Here is a 17836-nt window from a genome sequence, read left to right as displayed (position 1 = left end):
TTAATAAATAAAAAATCAAAATTAAAAGATGAAAATGAATTTTTAATTTTAATGAAATAATCAACTATGGCTGCAGGTATATTTAAGAAACTGTGGGATAAAGTAAAAAGAGGAGCGCATAAAGTTTGGGAAACAATGAAGAAAGGAGCAAATTGGATATTTAAGAATAAAGAAGCAATTAGTGACATTGCTGAATCAATAACGCCAAAAGCTGCCCCAATAAGAGAAATTTTAAATAAATGAGAAAAAGTTTATCAAAGACTACAACCGATACTAAGATAAAAATAATATTTATTTTTTCCACTATCCACCTCCTATTTTATTAAGTATTCCTTCAGCAATTCCACCAATTGCGTTACCTGCTTGTGCTCCCATCGCCGGATTACCTGCTTTTGTACCTAATACTCCACCTATGATAGTTCCTGCCGTTTTCGCTACTGGTGCCAAAAAGTTTGCAACAGGTTTAATAACCTTTTTATAAACCCAACCTGCAGCTTTCTTAATTCCATCCCATAATTTTTTAAAGAATCCTGCCGCCATTTCTGATTTAATATTAATTAAAAAATATATTTCATCACTTATATTCTAATTTTTATTTAATGATAAATGAAACCAATTTTAAAAATAAATGAAACAAAGGAGGAAGAAATAAATGAAAGTGAAAATGTTCAACAAAAAATAAACGTTGTTAAACCAATTACTGAAATAAAAATTTTTTCATCTGTTGAAGAATTTAATGACTATTATGCTAATAATAAAAAATTATTTGAAGAATTGACAACATGTAAATTGAATAAAATGTTTAAAGTTGATGGATTCAAAATTTCAAAAATAAAAGGAGTGGTTAGTTTGAAATCTATTCCTCAATCAAGAATCACCTCATTAATGAAAATAGATGATTTAACAAAAAGAATAGAAATTATTGAAGAGCGAATGAATCAAATAATTGATTTCATAAATTCAAATAATCATTAGTTTCAATTTATTTTTAAAGTTTATTTTTATTCATGAAAATAATTATTTCTAATTTCTTTTACTCTCTCGTACATACTAGATTTGAAGAATTCAGAACATTTCCCATAATCTCCTAAATGTTTTCTTATCTTATTGGTTTTCCATTCATTATATGAAACTGTATAAACTTTATCTTTATCTTTGCATCTTTCATCACTTCCAATATATTTATATTTCAATTTTGATTTATTGGTTTCATATTCATTAACGTTTAATAATTCACAGTCTTCCTTTTTAAATAAATGTTTTATGTATTCAGGATTAAGAATTCTATAATATTGCTTCCCTTTAAATCTTTGAATATAAACAGGAACACCATCCTCTAAAATTCGATAATCTATTTTATCTGGTTTTACTTGTTGGGTCATTTATGTAAGAATAAAAAAAATAAATTATTTTAAAATTAATGTTAAAAATAATGATACAAAATCGTTCAATATTGTATGAATTCTTACGTTTACAAAAAAAGTCACATAACCCATCATACCCTACTACTAACCGATTTTTGTCAAATTTGCCAAAAATAATTTCCAGTATAAGTCGTATTTAAAACTTTTTGCTTTCACCTTTTGAAAACATCGGATCTGAGTGGCATAATGATGTAAACTATTCAAATATTATCTATCAAATTTTGGATGCCCCTATCAGATTTCTTTTATTTTGGGTAATATGAATAGAAATGGACTAAAGATGTATATTTGTTATGATTAAATTATAATATAATGGTATTTTAATCTTTATGAATTTAATTGGAAACAGTAAAAAGCAATCTAACATCGTGTCATGCTAACACTGGCCAATGATAATTATAGTACTGGTAATAATTATTGTAAGTGTATGAAAGTTTATGAAAAAACATTTTAAGATGTAAGTATTATTTCACAGTAAGATACTTACTATATTGTCTTGGTATTATTCTATTACATCACAAAATCAGAGTTAACGCACTTCACAAAAGGAATTAAAATAATTGGTCAATTCTTGTTAAATTATTAAGAGTGTGTATTTTCTAACATATGTATTTTCAAATTATTCGTTCAAACATGAAAATACTGCATAATTAAAAATTTCATCATAAAGATAAAGAAAATGTTACATGGATAACTATCAACGAATGCTATACATGTAAAAACAACAGTAAATATGCTAGCAAATAGATTATCCCTAATTGTGTTCTTGAAGTAGTAGGAGTAGTAGGATAGGATGGGTTGTGTGACTTTTTTTGTAAACGTAAGAATTCACACGATATTGAACGATTTTGTATCATTTTTTTTAACATATGAAGTAAAAAAATGTATGATTCTTACGGTTTTTATTCTTACGTTTTTGAATAAATCAAGATTTAAAAAATTTTCAAATCGTAAGACATTTACACTCAACCCATAAATGATGTAATGAAATAAAAAAAAGAAGCTATATATAGATGATGTCAGATATTCCGCGATTAATTAAACATTGTTTAAATCCTGAATGGGTTAAACTTCAATTTAAAAAATGAAGATTGTGAATTTTTAATTTCATGGAATCAATGGAGTCATAATCAAAGACCTCATAAACGAGAAAAAAAAGAAATTAGAAACTAATGATTATTTGAATTTATGAAATCAATTATTTGATTCATTCGCTCTTCAATAATTTCTATTCTTTTTGTTAAATCATCTATTTTCATTAATGAGGTGATTCTTGATTGAGGAATAGATTTCAAACTAATCACCCCTTTTATTTTTGAAATTTTGAATCCATCAACTTTAAACATTTTATTCAATTTACATGTTGTCAATTCTTCAAATAATTTTTTATTATTAGCATAATAGTCATTAAATTCTTCAACAGATGAAAAATTTTTATTTCAGTAATTGGTTTAACAACGTTTATTTTTTGTTGAACATCTCCACTTTCATTTATTTCATCCTCCTTTGTTTCATTTATGATTTTATGTATAAATGCATGGATGTTAATCGTTTTCATTTCATTGAAGGTGATACTGATTCATCTTATTGGGCTATTGCTGGCGATCCAAGTCTTCCTAACACTCAAGCATTTCAAGCAATTGTTACAGATAAACAATTTTATGATAAAAACATTTTCAAATTCGCACCTTTTGATTTCTTTTGTTTTGATGAGAAATTTAAACCTAAATTAAAGAATAAAGCTGAAGAAAAAGCACATGAGAAGAAGTTATTGGGTTTAGCAATTGAGAAACAAGGTGATAACATGGTTGCTTTATGTCCTAAGTGTTATACATCATTCAACGGTTCAATTGATGGAAGTGATTTTAAAAAGATTGCACAAAAAATGAAAGGTGTTAGTTTACGACAAAATAAACAATTAACACCTAAAAATTATTTGGATATAATAAATGATAAAGTGATATTGATGGTCAGAATATTAATTTACAACTTAAAACGGGTCAATGACTCGCTTAACAATCGTAAGACTGCATTAACAGGAGCACACACTAAGGCTGTATGTTGTGAAAATGGATGTTGTATGCCATTTATTTAATACAATTTAAAATTTTATTTTTAATGAAATGCCACAGAAGAGACAAAAGGAACCGTTAATGATGGCTTTGATACTATGATTCAAAGAGGCGGGCACCCTTAAAACATTGATTTTATTTTTATATAAATGAATAACACAGATTTAAAAATTTTAATTGATGATTTAGTATTTAATCAAAATTTTCTTAATTATTATGATTTAAAAGCATATCTCCAAAAATATGATAACAATATAACGGGTGATGATATGGAATATTATTATCCATATTATAAAAATGAAATTTTGAAATATCATAATAAAATAATTTCTGAAATTAAAGACAAAATTAAAAATAATGAATATATAAAGGGAAAAACTAAATCACAGCTTAAACAGTTGAAAGATTTCAAAAATAAAGTATTAACAGAAGAAGATATTGATGAATTATATAATTTATATAATCCTGAGCCACAAAAACAAAAGGTGCAAAACGCCCAGGTCATTCAGACCATAAATGAAGCACAAGCTTTAATTTATGATTCATTAGTTAAACCATATTCAGCCCGACTTTTAAATGAAGATCAACTTTTGGAATTCATCCTTCAACATAAACTCGAAGCGGGAAAGTATATCAAACCTTTATATACAACATATTTAAAACAAATGAATAGAATACATCCAGAATTAATGAAGGAAGGAATGAAATCCAAAATCAAAGCAGATAAAATTAAACCACTTGCAACACCAAAACCTCCAACGACAGTACCGCCTCCTCCTTCAGTTAATCCTTCATCATTCACTTTATTATATCCATTTCAATCACCAAAGAAACAAAAAGGTTTTAAAAAGGATTTCAAGATATTAAATAAACCAATTGACCCGAAAATTCAACCGTTAAAGGAAAAATTTAGTCGCCCTTCATTTGCTCCATATCCATATTCATACGAAATCGATCATCTGGAATATTCAAAAGGAAACGTTACTTATTTATTTGCCATTAACATTAACACTAGATATTTATATTGCATTCCAGTGAAAGGGAAAACAGAACAGGAAACAAGAAGAGCTATTCAGTACTTACTAGATCATGAAAGAGTAGATAATATCAGGGGTGATGGTGATAAAGGATTTCAGGCAGCTATGGCTCATTATTTCCCACAAATTAATTTTTACTTTTCATCCTCTCCATATACGTTTCATAATAAAATAGTTGATGCGGTAATGAGAACTCTTAGAGATGCGTTAGGGGTTAACGGTCAGATATACTGGGATGGAAATCATGACTTCATCATACAGCAGTTAGTATATTATTACAATAATACATGGCATAGAACTATAAACATGAAACCGGTGGAAATGAAAAATGATATTTCAAAAGAATGGGAATATATTAGAAAGCAAATGGAAAGGTTGAATGATGTTAAACGTGAACAAATTAATTCGGGGCTCATGAATTTTAAACAAGGGGATAAAGTTTTGATTCATCTCGATTATGGAAAAACCGATAAATCAATGACAAAAAGAAGACGAAGATTTGACACAATAGCTGAATTTGTTAGATATATTAACGGCAATGCATTAGTTGAAGTTGACAATAAATTAATAGAAATTCCGATTTATTTTATTACTCCATTATATTTAAATAATATTTAATTTTTTTTATTTCGTAAGAAATGAGTGACAACAAAGCAGTCAAGAGTCCAGACAATGAATATAAAAAGAAACTAAACAGAATTAAATCAAAAATATGCTATTACAAAAAGAAGTCGCAATGCGGTGGGGTTGAAAACAATAAAACTAATGGAACTGAAAACGATAAAGAGAGGAAAGAAATAATCGAAAAATTAGAAACTTACCGTTCAATCATTAAACTGAGTGAAGCAAAAATAAAAGAATTTAATAGAATAAATAAATTGGTTGGAAGAGATGAATTTAATAAAGATGAATTTTTAAACTCTATCCAAATTTAATTTTTATTCCTCTTCGACAACATCTCTCTTTCCATCATTACTGCATAACCACATTTTCTCAATTTTAGTGGTTTGTTATTTTTAACATGTTCTTGCATCATTTTTATCATTTCCTCCCTTGTTATGATTCGTGGTAAATTTTGAGCTTGTGGGGTATTCATTTATGATAAAAATAAAAATTTAAATTATGCCGTTCTAAAGTTTGAGACAACATGACATTTTGACAACACAGGTACGAAAAGAGGAAGGCAAAAATAACTTATTTTTGAAGAACTGAAGGTGTCACCAGGTCACCATGTGTCACCAGGTCATTTAACTTCTTTTAAAAAATGAGACAAGATGACATTTTGACAACACAGGTACGAAAATAGGAAGGCAAAAATAACTTATTTTTGAAGAACTGAAGGTGTCACCAGGTCACCATGTGCCACCAGGTCATTTAACTTCTTTTAAAAAATGAGACAAGATGACATTTTGACAACACAGGTACGAAAATAGGAAGGCAAAAATAACTTATTTTTGAAGAACTGAAGGTGTCACCAGGTCACCATGTGTCACCAGGTCATTTAACTTCTTTTAAAAAATGAGACAAGATGACATTTTGACAACACAGGTACGAAAAGAGGAAGGCAAAAATAACTTATTTTTGAAGAACTGAAGGTGTCACCAGGTCACCATGTGTCACCAGGTCATTTAACTTCTTTTAAAAAATGAGACAACATGACATTTTGACAACACAGGTACGAAAAGAGGAAGGCAAAAATAACTTATTTTTGAAGAACTGAAGGTGTCACCAGGTCACCATGTGTCACCAGGTCATTTAACTTCTTTTAAAAAATGAGACAAGATGACATTTTGACAACACAGGTACGAAAATAGGAAGGCAAAAATAACTTATTTTTGAAGAACTGAAGGTGTCACCAGGTCACCATGTGCCACCAGGTCATTTAACTTCTTTTAAAAAATGAGACAAGATGACATTTTGACAACACAGGTACGAAAAGAGGAAGGCAAAAATAAATTCCAATCATACTTTATAAAACTTCATTTACAGGTATTTCATCGTCAGTAAATGAATCCTCATTATCGTTTGGTTCAACCTGTTTATATAATCCTTTCATTTCTTCTTTCAAAACATAACACCATGTTTGTTTACCATCTATTCTTACCTGTTTCCTATCACATTTATCCTTAATGCTCATTTGGAAATTCTTGTCTTTCATGTCTGATGGTTTGCAGAATAGAGCATTTTCACACGTCATACCTGCACACAATTCATCATAATGTGTATTTATCCATACATCTAAAGGATTTGATGATAATTCAATTAAATCTTGTTTGGCTTCAGTCATCGGTATGATTCGTACATTAAATGATGAAAGGTCGTAATTGATAAAATATGTTAAAAGGTTATCATAAAATTCCTTTGTGCATGAATCCATTAAATTCTTGAAGTAATCAAATTGACCCTTAAATTTACCATTAACCCTTAAAACTACGTATCTTCTGTCTCCAACTTCAATTTTGACAGGGTAGACGTTGTTAGTTACGAAAATAAAGTTTGCAACATTCTGAGCTGTTCTTCTGGGTCGATTCTTTTCATTAATTCTAATTTGATTATCCGTAATAATTGATTTCAAAGCGTTGAAGTTTGCAAGTCTGTCTTCACCTACATTCTTGAGTTCATTAAGTACAAGAAACATTTTATTTTCAACTACTGAGTTGAAATTACCCGTTAGCTCACTTATTTCAGTAATGTTTTTACATGAATAACCAGCGAGGAGTTCAGAAATAATGTCTGTAAATCTGTTTTTACCTGTTCCCTGAAGTCCTTTCAAAATAATTGCTGTTTCATTCTTGATTCCTGGATGTTGAATCATTGATGCAATCCAACCGAGAAGGTATTTATACACTTCATCGTTATTATCACAAATGGCTTCTTTAATGAAATTCATAAACATCTCAATTTTTGAGTAATCTGGTTTTTCGAGAATGTTGTATTTATAACCCTGAAACGTTGAGAAAACATCTGGGGAATCAGATTTAAAGCAAACACCCTTAACGGTTAATGAGGATAATTGATTTAATAGTACGTCCCATGCTGTTATGGTTTTACCTTCTTCTTTAAATAATTTAATCATTTTGAGTGACTCTTTCATGTTTGATTGAAGAACGAATGATATTTGATTCATTTTGTCGTGGATATTATAGTCCTTTTGAATGAAATATTTATTTCCACAATCTACAAAACGGATTACACGTGATAAATCCTCAATTACTTCAGAACTGTTTTTATACTGATGATTTTCAGCCCTGCGTCTAATATCTGTTATCAAAAACGAGTCATCAAGTTTTATATCAAATGTTATTTTTGGCTTACGTAATAAAGGTAAAACATATTCATCATAATATTCCTTTTGATATAGTTTTAGAATCTTCACTAAAACAAATGGAGAAGTCATTAAATGTGCATATCTACTACGTGCTTTTTCAAAATTACTTTTTGCATTTTCTGTTAAGCTGCAGAAATTATAAACGTTATCGTATGCTTCATTAATTAAATGATCCGGTAACGAATTAATTGCTTGAAACAGTGTGAATAATGTAACTTCTTTTTCTAAATTCATGTTTCCACCATCATTATGTACTTCAAAATCACAGATGCCATCAACTATGCTCTGGGCAAGTTTATCGTCAATGTTTACATCTTTGTTTTCATTCATTATACTCTTTATTTCTTCATTCTTCTGTTCAACTCTTACCTTAATATTCAAATCATTTAATATATCATTCACTGTTCTAGTTAATGTTGAATCATAACTTCCACGAATGAATGAGTATGTATTGATTGGTTCTGTTGCATTCTTGCGAACTCTTGAATCAGCCATAACCACTAATGAACGCTTTGAATCATCAATAGAAGTCATTATGTCAATATCATAATCATTGCAGGAATAACATTTAATCATTCTGTTCGAAATTGCATAGAAGAAATTAGTGTTGCAATAAATGTGAAGACCTCCTGATGCAGTTTTAACGATAACATCTTTATCCGAAAGTTTTGATAAAATGTCTTTTCTAACTGTTTCTTTAAGTTCATCATTGTATGATTTATTGATATCAACATCTATAATCGTTAAATTTGAAATTTTATTTACTAATAAAGCCACACCAGTTTTCCTTCCTCTTCCTCCATCATGTTTGAGGTAGTTATGTAAATCAATCTTGTTTTCACCAATTCTTTCGTTGAGGGTTTTAGTTTCTGCCACAACTAATTCCTCAGCTAATGAATCAATAACTTTTTCATCAGAAACGATATAGTTGTTGTTGTTGTTGTTTGTTGCTGTCTTTTATATAGGAATAAAAAAATAAAAATAATTTTAAAACTAATCATTTTCACCTTCTCCAATGTATTGTTTAACAGCTTTTCCATTTTCATCAAATTGCATAGGATAACGTTCATTATATGCTTTACGTTTAGGATAATCAGATATAGTTAATTTATACCCATTTATGACTTTAATATTACCTTGACCATCAGTAACGAAAACTTCATTTATACCATCGGGTTTTCCATTTGGACCCGTAATGTCTGCTTCGTGTGCTTCCCAATTTGGACCATGACGTTTGGCATATGCTTGAGCTTCTGGTAATGTTAAAACGTTTCTCATTTGTTTAACATCCTTTTGAAGACCGGCAACAATATGAACTAATTCTTTCATTCCGTCTGGAACTTTCATAGTTCTATTATATGCACCCTTTTTGTTTGTTCCTTGTTTTAATGGAACCTGTAGAAGATTTGCTATTTCTGTCATGTTTAATTATAAATAAAAAATAAAAATTAATTATAAAAAGTTAATCAAATTTAACACCTCCTTTATTTAAATCAACTATTATTTTTCCATGTTCACCTAATTGCTGATATTGTGTGTAAAGTTCATTAATGCTCATTGGTAAATTCACTTGATAAAGCATAACGTTCAACTGTTGACGACTAAAACCACTGAAAATGAAAGTGTTGATAGATTTGATTTAATGTTTGTGCTTAATGCTTTGAAATATTGAACAGCCATAAAGAATGAACACTGAATGTGTCGACATTGAGTTAATAATTGATTAAAATATGATTTCTCATTGTTATAGTTTTGATTTCACGGCATCATCTAGAAAAATTAGTGAATGCAAAAAATTCTTTATCAAAATTTGAAATATAGAAAGTGTTTCAAATAATTCATCCGTTGTTTATCAATAATTTTATCCTCTAATCCTTGCTTCTTGATTTATTATATAATTCTTTATACATTAAAAAGTTTTAAATAATCTTTCTGCTTCTTCTTGTGATAAATAAATAATTGGAATTTTGATTAAATGCTTTAAAGATTCAAATGTATCATCTGAAGGTGAACCTGAACGGTTGATATAAATTAAACACATGGAATAGGGGGAGTTTAGCAATAATGATAATTTGTTTTAATATCGTTAATGTTTTACCTTTATTTTGTTTACCAATTGCTGCAGTGATTGAATTTAAATAACATTCAGAATATGGAATTTTCATTAATTTTTCCTTAGATAGAGCATTTCTATTATCACTCAATGCTTCATTAATCATATCATCTACGTATGTATTATATACTCCTGCTAATTCTTCAGAATTTAAATCCATTTAATCAAAAATAAATTTATAATTTTAAACATTTCTATTCATCAATATTTCATCATATGAACTTCTATACTGTGGTGGTGTACCTGTTGGATGATATTTCAAACCTTCGTCCGTCCATGTCCAATACGTAGTCCTAGTAAACCAAACCTGAGGAGGATTTGTCACCTTTGAACAGTAAGTGTCATTTTCACCCTGAATGATTGGATAAGCTTTCACTTGTACTGTAACTTGTGAATTGAAAGTTTCTAATCCATCAAAGAATTATACCCGCTCCATCACGTTGAACTGGAATAGTGCATAAGAATGAAGTTTGGTCTTTCCATGTTCTAGCTAATGGCGTGCCATTATCATCATTCAGTGGTCTAGTTAATGAGTCCTCGTATTCTTCCGTGCATTCATTCACTCCATCTAAATCAGAAGCTTGAAGCATACGTGTAAAGAATATGTCACCCACTGTGGTCATCGCTTGATCGGGGAAGTTTCTGAATCTATAGTGACCTGAAGACCTCGAAGCATTGGATTTTCTAAAACCGTTCTTTGCATTGCACTTTGAAATGTTAACACAACATCTGTAACATTATGAAGAGCGTATGAGAAATCTGAGCTAATACCTTCAGGAGTGATGCAACCTCCATTTAGTGAACGAACGTCAATATGTTGAGCTGGAATCATGAATGGATCTTCCTTACTGAATAAACGTGGTATTGCTTTAACTGATTCTTCAATTAAAACCGTATCCTGGTGTAATGCATTTATCCTCTAAAACTTCCATCTTTGTGCATGAAATAATAACGTCATCAACTGTTGCGTCAGCAGATGTAGCGGCTAAGCTTGTAATTAATTTGGCAGGAAGTCCGATTTGTTGGAATTTGCGATCATATTTATAAACATGATTCATAATCTTTTCATAATTTTCATCAGTTATCTTTTCATAAACGTAATTTTGTAAATCAGCAACTCTTAACGGGTCAACCTGACAAAATACTAAAGTATCCCTGAAAACATAATATTTAAGAATGATATCACCAAATGATTTAGGATAATCATCGAACGCCTGAAATGCTAACAAATCATTTACCGGAATAATCATATCAAAAGTGATATCAACTTCTTCATGCTTTCTTGAAAACTTCTGAAGGGTCAATATATTTACCACATACTGAATCATATTTTTGAACATTATTATATAACGAATGAACAAACTTTTTAACTTTCCTTTCTGATTTTGGTTTATATGTTGCAAATGCGAAAGATTCACGGGCGCAATCCATCTGAAGATAACCGGCATCACCTCTTTCGGTTTCTACTTCTAATTGTTTAAAGCTTTGATTGATGATTTGTAACCAACGAATAACGCATGCATTTAAAAGCGCATCACATGTGAAAGCTTTATTTGAAACTAGAGTTGCTTTAACTTTGCGTTTAATATATGTGTCACCTAATTGGTTCACATCATGAGCCGGGTTTTGTAATTCTTAAATGAGTTTTTTATCATCAAAATATGGAGCATCAGAGTCATAGCATGAACTTTCAAGTTCTCTATAATATCTTCTACCGTCATTCTTTGCGAATATTTCATTTATCTTTCGAATGAATGAAACACATTTCCATTAATCGGTTAGTGTTTGGCACCAAATAGTTAGTCGTCATTTATTAATAAATAAAAAATCAAAATTAAAAGATGAAAATGAATTTTAATTTTAATGAAATAATCAACTATGGCTGCAGGTATATTTAAGAAACTGTGGAATAAAGTAAAAAGAGGAGCGCATAAAGTTGGGAAACAATGAAGAAGGGAGCAAATGGATATTTAAGAATAAAGAAGCAATTAGTGACGTTGCTGAATCAATAACGCCAAAAGCTGCCCCAATAAGAGAAGTTTTAAATAAAGGAGAAAAAGTTTATCAAAGACTTCAACCGATACTAAGATAAAAATAATATTTATTTATTTTTCCACTATTTACCTCCTATTTTATTAAGTATTCCTTCAGCAATTCCACCAATTGCGTTACCCGCTTGTGCTCCCATCGCCGGATTACCTGCTTTAGTACCTAATACACCACCTATGATAGTTCCTGCCGTTTTCGCTACTGGTGCCAAAAAGTTTGCAACGGGTTTAATAATCTTTTGATGAACCCAACCTGCAGCTTTCTTAATTCCTTCCCACAGTTTCTTAAAGAATCCTGCAGCCATTTCTGATTTAATATTAATTAAAAAATATATTTCATCACTTATATTCTAATTTTTATTTAATGATAAATGAAACCGATTTTAAAAATAAATGAAACAAAGGAGGATGAAATAAATGAAAGTGGAGATGTTCAACAAAAAATAAACGTTGTTAAACCAATTACTGAAATAAAAATTTTTTCATCTGTTGAAGAATTTAATGACTATTATGCTAATAATAAAAAATTATTTGAAGAATTGACAACATGTAAATTGAATAAAATGTTTAAAGTTGATGGATTCAAAATTTCAAAAATAAAAGGTGATTAGTTTGAAATCATTCCTCAATCAAGAATCACCTCATTAATGAAAATAGATGATTTAACAAAAAGAATAGAAGAGATTGAAGAAAGAATGAATCAAATAATTGATTTCATAAATTCAAATAATCATTAGTTTCTAATTTCTTTTTTTTCTCGTTTATGAGGTCTTTGATTAGACTCCATTGATTCCATGAAATTAAAAATTCACAATCTTCATTTTTTAAATTGAAGTTTAACCCATTCAGGATTTAAACAATGTTTAATTAATCGCGGAATATCTGACATCATCTATATATAGCTTCTTTTTTTTTATTTCATTACATCATTTATGGGTTGAGTGTAAATGTCTTACGATTTGAAAATTTTTTAAATCTTGATTTATTCAAAAACGTAAGAATAAAAACCGTAAGAATCATACATTTTTTTACTTCATATGTTAAAAAAAATGATACAAAATCGTTCAATATCGTGTGAATTCTTACGTTTACAAAAAAAGTCACACAACCCATCCTATCCTACTACTAGTAGGATATGACGGGTTTAGTGACTTTTTTTGTTACATCTATATATAGACGATGCATTAAAATATATTTATTTATAAATCATTAAAAAATTAACATTAATTTTAAAATAATTTATTTTTTATCTTTTATAAAAGAAGCTATATATAGATGATGTCAGATATTCCGCGATTAATTAAACATTGTTTAAATCCTGAATGGGTTAAACTTCAATTTAAAAATGAAGATTGTGAATTATCAAATGAATATGAAAGCCAAAATAAGCTAATGAGGTATAAATATAATGATAAAGAATATTTAATTTCATGGAATCAATGGAGTCATAATCAAAGACCTCATAAACGAGAAGAAGAAATTGAAAATAATGAAATGGAAATCATTGATGACAGTAAAGAGGATGGAATTCCTAAATTTTGTAGAAAAACCTTTAGAACTAAGTTAGGAGCATATAAACGTAGAGTATTAAATCCTGAATATCAAACATCAATTTAAAAAGGAAGACTGTGAATTATTAAACGCTAATGAATATGAAAATGCTAAATCAAAACTGAGATATAAATATATTGGAAGTAATGAAAGGTGTAAAGATAAAGATAAAGTTTATTCAGTTTCATATAATAACTGGCACACGTTAGGGATAAGAAAACATTTAGGAGATTATGGGAAATGTTCTGAATTCTTTAAATCTAGTATATACGAGAGAATAAAAGAAATTAGAAATAATTATTTTCATGAATGAAAGATTCACTACCATAATGAAATAAAAAAATTTTTAAAAAATAAACTTTAAAAATTCATGTCTTACATTTTTGAATAATTTATTTTTTTAATTCGTAAGAAATGAGTGAATCAAAATTCGTGACTGTGAATCAATTAATGGATAAACTTTCACCAATTCTCACCCAGGTTAAACAAGTAGACGTTTATTTTGATGATTGCATACAAAGTTTATTTTATAAAGGTAAGTTTAATATTAAACCTATTGCTTTTGCATTTGATGTAAATTAATCGAAAATTCAAAAATTTGGGAATTAATTCCGGATATTGAATTTATAACAAATATTAAGGATAAATGGTTTAAACAACAAAACCACCTCACTAAAGTTCTTTGTAGATTAATGATTAAAACTGAGGAAAAAGAATTTAACGGGTTTAAATATCATCCATGTAAAATTTAGAACTTGGTAACGAAAAACTTCAGAAAAAATTAAACGAAAGACTATCAAAAGATAAAGTTGAAAGAGTAAATAAACTCGCTAAGGTAATGGTAATGATGAAGATGAATTTGATGAGTTCAACATTGAACTTTAAGAAACTAATGATTATTTGAATTTATGAAATCAATTATTTGATTCATTCTTTCTTCAATCTCTTCTATTCTTTTTGTTAAATCATCTATTTTCATTAATGAGGTGATTCTTGATTGAGGAATAGATTTCAAACTAACACCCTTTTATTTTTGAAATTTTGAATCCATCAACTTTAAACATTTTATTCAATTTACATGTTGTCAATTCTTCAAATAATTTTTTATTATTAGCATAATAGTCATTAAATTCTTCAACAGATGAAAAAATTTTTATTTCAGTAATTGGTTTAACAACGTTTATTTTTTGTTGAACATTCCACTTTCATTTATTTCTTCCTCCTTGTTTCATTTATTTTTAAAATCGGTTTCATTTATCATTAAATAAAAATTAGAATATAAGTGATGAAATATATTTTTTAATTAATATTAAATCAGAAATGGCTGGCAGGATTCTTTAAAAAATGTGGGAAGGAATTAAGAAAGCTGCAGGTTGGGTTCATCAAAAGATTATTAAACCCGTTGCAAACTTTTTGGCACCAGTAGCGAAAACGGCAGGAACTATCATAGGTGGTATTAGGTACTAAAGCAGGTAATCCGGCGATGGGAGCACAAGCAGGTAACGCAATTGGTGGAATTGCTGAAGGAATACTTAATAAAATAGGAGGTAAATAGTGGAAAAATAAATAAATATTATTTTTATCTTAGTATCGGTTGAAGTCTTTGATAAACTTTTTCTCCTTTATTTAAAACTTCTCTTATTGGGGCAGCTTTTGGCGTTATTGATTCAGCAACGTCACTAATTGCTTCTTTATTCTTAAATATCCAATTTGCCCCTTCTTCAATGTTTCCCAAACTTTATGCGCTCCTCTTTTTACTTTATCCCACAGTTTCTTAAATATACCTGCAGCCATAGTTGATTATTTCATTAAAATTAAAAATTCATTTTCATCTTTTAATTTTGATTTTTTATTTATTAATAAATGACGACTAACTATTTGGTGCCAAACACTAAACCGATTAATGGAAATGTGTTTCATTCATTCGAAAAGATAAATGAAATATTCGCAAAGAATGACGGTAGAAGATATTATAGAGAACTTGAAAGTTCATGCTATGACTCTGATGCTCCATATTTTGATGATAAACAAACTCATTTAAGAATTACAAATCCGGCTCATGATGTGAACCAATTAGGTGACACATATATTAAACGCAAAGTTAAAGCAACTCTAGTTTCAAATAAAGCTTTCACATGTGATGCCGCTTTTAAATGCATGCGTTTATTCGTTGGTTACAAATCATCAAATCAAAGCTTTAAACAATTAGAAGTAGAAACCGAAAGAGGTGATGCCGGTTATCTTCAGATGGATTGCGCCCGTGAATCTTTCGCATTTGCAACATATAAACCAAAATCAGAAAGGAAAGTTAAAAAGTTTGTTCATTCGTTATATAATAATGTTCAAAAATATGATAACTCAGTATGTGGTAAATATATTGACCCTTCAGAAGTTTTCAAGAAAGCAAATGAAGAAGTTGATGTCACTTTTGATATGATTATTCCGGTAAATGATTTGTTAGCATTTCAGGCGTTCGATGATTATCCTAAATCATTTGGTGATATCATTCTTAAATATTATGTTTTCAGGGATACTTTAGTATTTTGTCAGGTTGACCCGTTAAGAGTTGCTGATTTACAAAATTACGTTTATGAAAAGATAACTGATGAAAATTATGAAAAGATTATGAATCATGTTTATAAATATGATCGCAAATTCCAACAAATCGGACTTCCTGCCAAATTAATTACAAGCTTAGCCGCTACATCTGCTGACGCAACAGTTGATGACGTTATTATTTCATGCACAAAGATGGAAGTTTTAGAGGATAAATGCATTACACCAGGATACGGTTTAATTGAAGAATCAGTTAAAGCAATACCACGTTTATTCAGTAAGGAAGATCCATTCATGATTCCAGCTCAACATATTGACGTTCGTTCACTAAATGGAGGTTGCATCACTCCTGAAGGTATTAGCTCAGATTTCTCATACGCTCTTCATAATGTTACAGATGTTGTGTTAGCATTTCCGAAGAATGCAATGCAAAGAACGGTTTTAGAAAATCCAATGCTTCGAGGTCTTCAGGTCACTATAGATTCCAGAAACTTCCCCGATCAAGCGATGACCACAGTGGGTGACATATTCTTTACACGTATGCTTCAAGCTTCTGATTTAGATGGAGTGAATGAATGCACAAAGAATACGAGGACTCATTAACTAGACCACTGAATGAGATGATGGCACGCCATTAGCTAGAACATGGAAAGACCAAACTTCATTCTTATGCACTATTCCAGTTCAACGTGATGGAGCGGGTATATTCTTTGATGGATTAGAAACTTTCAACTCACAAGTTACAGTACAAGTGAAAGCTTATCCAATCATTCAGGGTGAAAATGACACTTACTGTTCAAAGGTGACAAATCCTCCTCAGGTTTGGTTTACTAGGACTACGTATTGGACATGGACACCGGACGAAGGTTTGAAATATCATCCAACAGGTACACCACCACAGTATAGAAGTTCATATGATGAAATATTGATGAATAGAAATGTTTAAAATTATAAATTTATTTTTGATTAAATGGATTTAAATTCTGAAGAATTAGCAGGAGTATATAATACATACGTAGATGATATGATTAATGAAGCATTGAGTGATAATAGAAATGCTCTATCTAAGGAAAAATTAATGAAAATTCCATATTCTGAATGTTACTTAAATTCAATCACTGCAGCAATTGGTAAACAAAATAAAGGTAAAACTTAACGATATTAAAACAAATTATCATTATTGCTAACACTTCCCCCATTCATGTGTTAATTTATATCAACCGTTCAGGTTCACCTTCAGATGATACATTTGAATCTTTAAAGCATTTAATCAAAATTCCAATTATTTATTTATCACAAGAAGAAGCAGAAGATTATTTAAAAAACTTTTTAATGTATAAAGAATTATATAATACAATCAAGAAGCAAGGATTAGAGGATAAAATTATTGATAAACAACGGGATGAATTATTTGAAACACTTTCTATTTCAAATTTTGATAGAGAATTTTTGCATTCACTCATTTTTCTAGATGATGCAGTGAAATCAAAACTAATAACAAATGAGAAATCATATTTTAATCATTATTAACTCAATGTCGACACATTCAGTGTTCATTCTTATGGCTGTTCAATATTTCAAAGCATTAAGCACAAACATTAAATCAAATCTATCAACACTTTTCATTTTCAGTGGGTTTAGTCGTCAACAGTTGAACGTTATGCTTTATCAAGTGAATTTACCAATGAGCATTAATGAACTTTACAC

The 17836-nt window shown here is 29.3% G+C and overlaps 8 protein-coding genes across 8 annotated transcripts, besides 2 other annotated features; 4 read left to right on the top strand and 4 right to left on the bottom strand.

Moving 5' to 3' along the window:
* Positions 1-8858: part of a mobile genetic element that runs on past the window's edge.
* TVAGG3_0136250 (N-acetylmuramoyl-l-alanine amidase family) lies at positions 304-540 on the bottom strand (the record flags this gene model as incomplete). The annotated part of the gene is made up of 1 exon (XM_001276932.2): positions 304-540. One exon carries the CDS (start codon positions 538-540, stop codon positions 304-306), a length of 237 nt encoding a protein of 78 aa, XP_001276933.2.
* TVAGG3_0136240 (uncharacterized protein) lies at positions 2950-3519 on the top strand (the record flags this gene model as incomplete). The annotated part of the gene is made up of 1 exon (XM_051224133.1): positions 2950-3519. One exon carries the CDS (start codon positions 2950-2952, stop codon positions 3517-3519), a length of 570 nt encoding a protein of 189 aa, XP_051109119.1.
* On the top strand, positions 4720-5151 carry TVAGG3_0136230 (uncharacterized protein; the record flags this gene model as incomplete). Its single annotated transcript, XM_051224132.1, has 1 exon — positions 4720-5151. One exon carries the CDS (start codon positions 4720-4722, stop codon positions 5149-5151), a length of 432 nt encoding a protein of 143 aa, XP_051109118.1.
* On the top strand, positions 5172-5468 carry TVAGG3_0136220 (uncharacterized protein; the record flags this gene model as incomplete). Its single annotated transcript, XM_051224131.1, has 1 exon — positions 5172-5468. The coding sequence occupies one exon, from the start codon at positions 5172-5174 to the stop codon at positions 5466-5468; it is 297 nt and encodes a 98-aa protein (XP_051109117.1).
* Positions 6532-7348, bottom strand: TVAGG3_0136210 (uncharacterized protein; the record flags this gene model as incomplete). The annotated part of the gene is made up of 1 exon (XM_051224130.1): positions 6532-7348. A coding segment is annotated over one exon (817 nt), but the record flags the coding sequence as incomplete, so codon positions are not given.
* TVAGG3_0136200 (uncharacterized protein) lies at positions 7485-8437 on the bottom strand (the record flags this gene model as incomplete). Its single annotated transcript, XM_051224129.1, has 1 exon — positions 7485-8437. A coding segment is annotated over one exon (953 nt), but the record flags the coding sequence as incomplete, so codon positions are not given.
* A 3232-nt stretch (positions 8859-12090) lies between the features above and the next one.
* TVAGG3_0136180 (N-acetylmuramoyl-l-alanine amidase family) lies at positions 12091-12327 on the bottom strand (the record flags this gene model as incomplete). Its single annotated transcript, XM_051224128.1, has 1 exon — positions 12091-12327. The coding sequence occupies one exon, from the start codon at positions 12325-12327 to the stop codon at positions 12091-12093; it is 237 nt and encodes a 78-aa protein (XP_051109114.1).
* Positions 12328-15436: 3109 nt separating this feature from the next.
* On the top strand, positions 15437-16577 carry TVAGG3_0136170 (uncharacterized protein; the record flags this gene model as incomplete). Its single annotated transcript, XM_051224127.1, has 1 exon — positions 15437-16577. A coding segment is annotated over one exon (1141 nt), but the record flags the coding sequence as incomplete, so codon positions are not given.
* Positions 16578-17213: 636 nt separating this feature from the next.
* Positions 17214-17836: part of a mobile genetic element that runs on past the window's edge.

This window comes from Trichomonas vaginalis, chromosome IV (genome assembly GCF_026262505.1).
Source record: "Trichomonas vaginalis G3 chromosome IV, whole genome shotgun sequence".
NCBI classification, from domain to species: domain Eukaryota; phylum Parabasalia; order Trichomonadida; family Trichomonadidae; genus Trichomonas; species Trichomonas vaginalis.
Note: the sequence above shows the minus strand (reverse complement) of the source record. Positions and strands in the feature narration are given on the sequence as shown.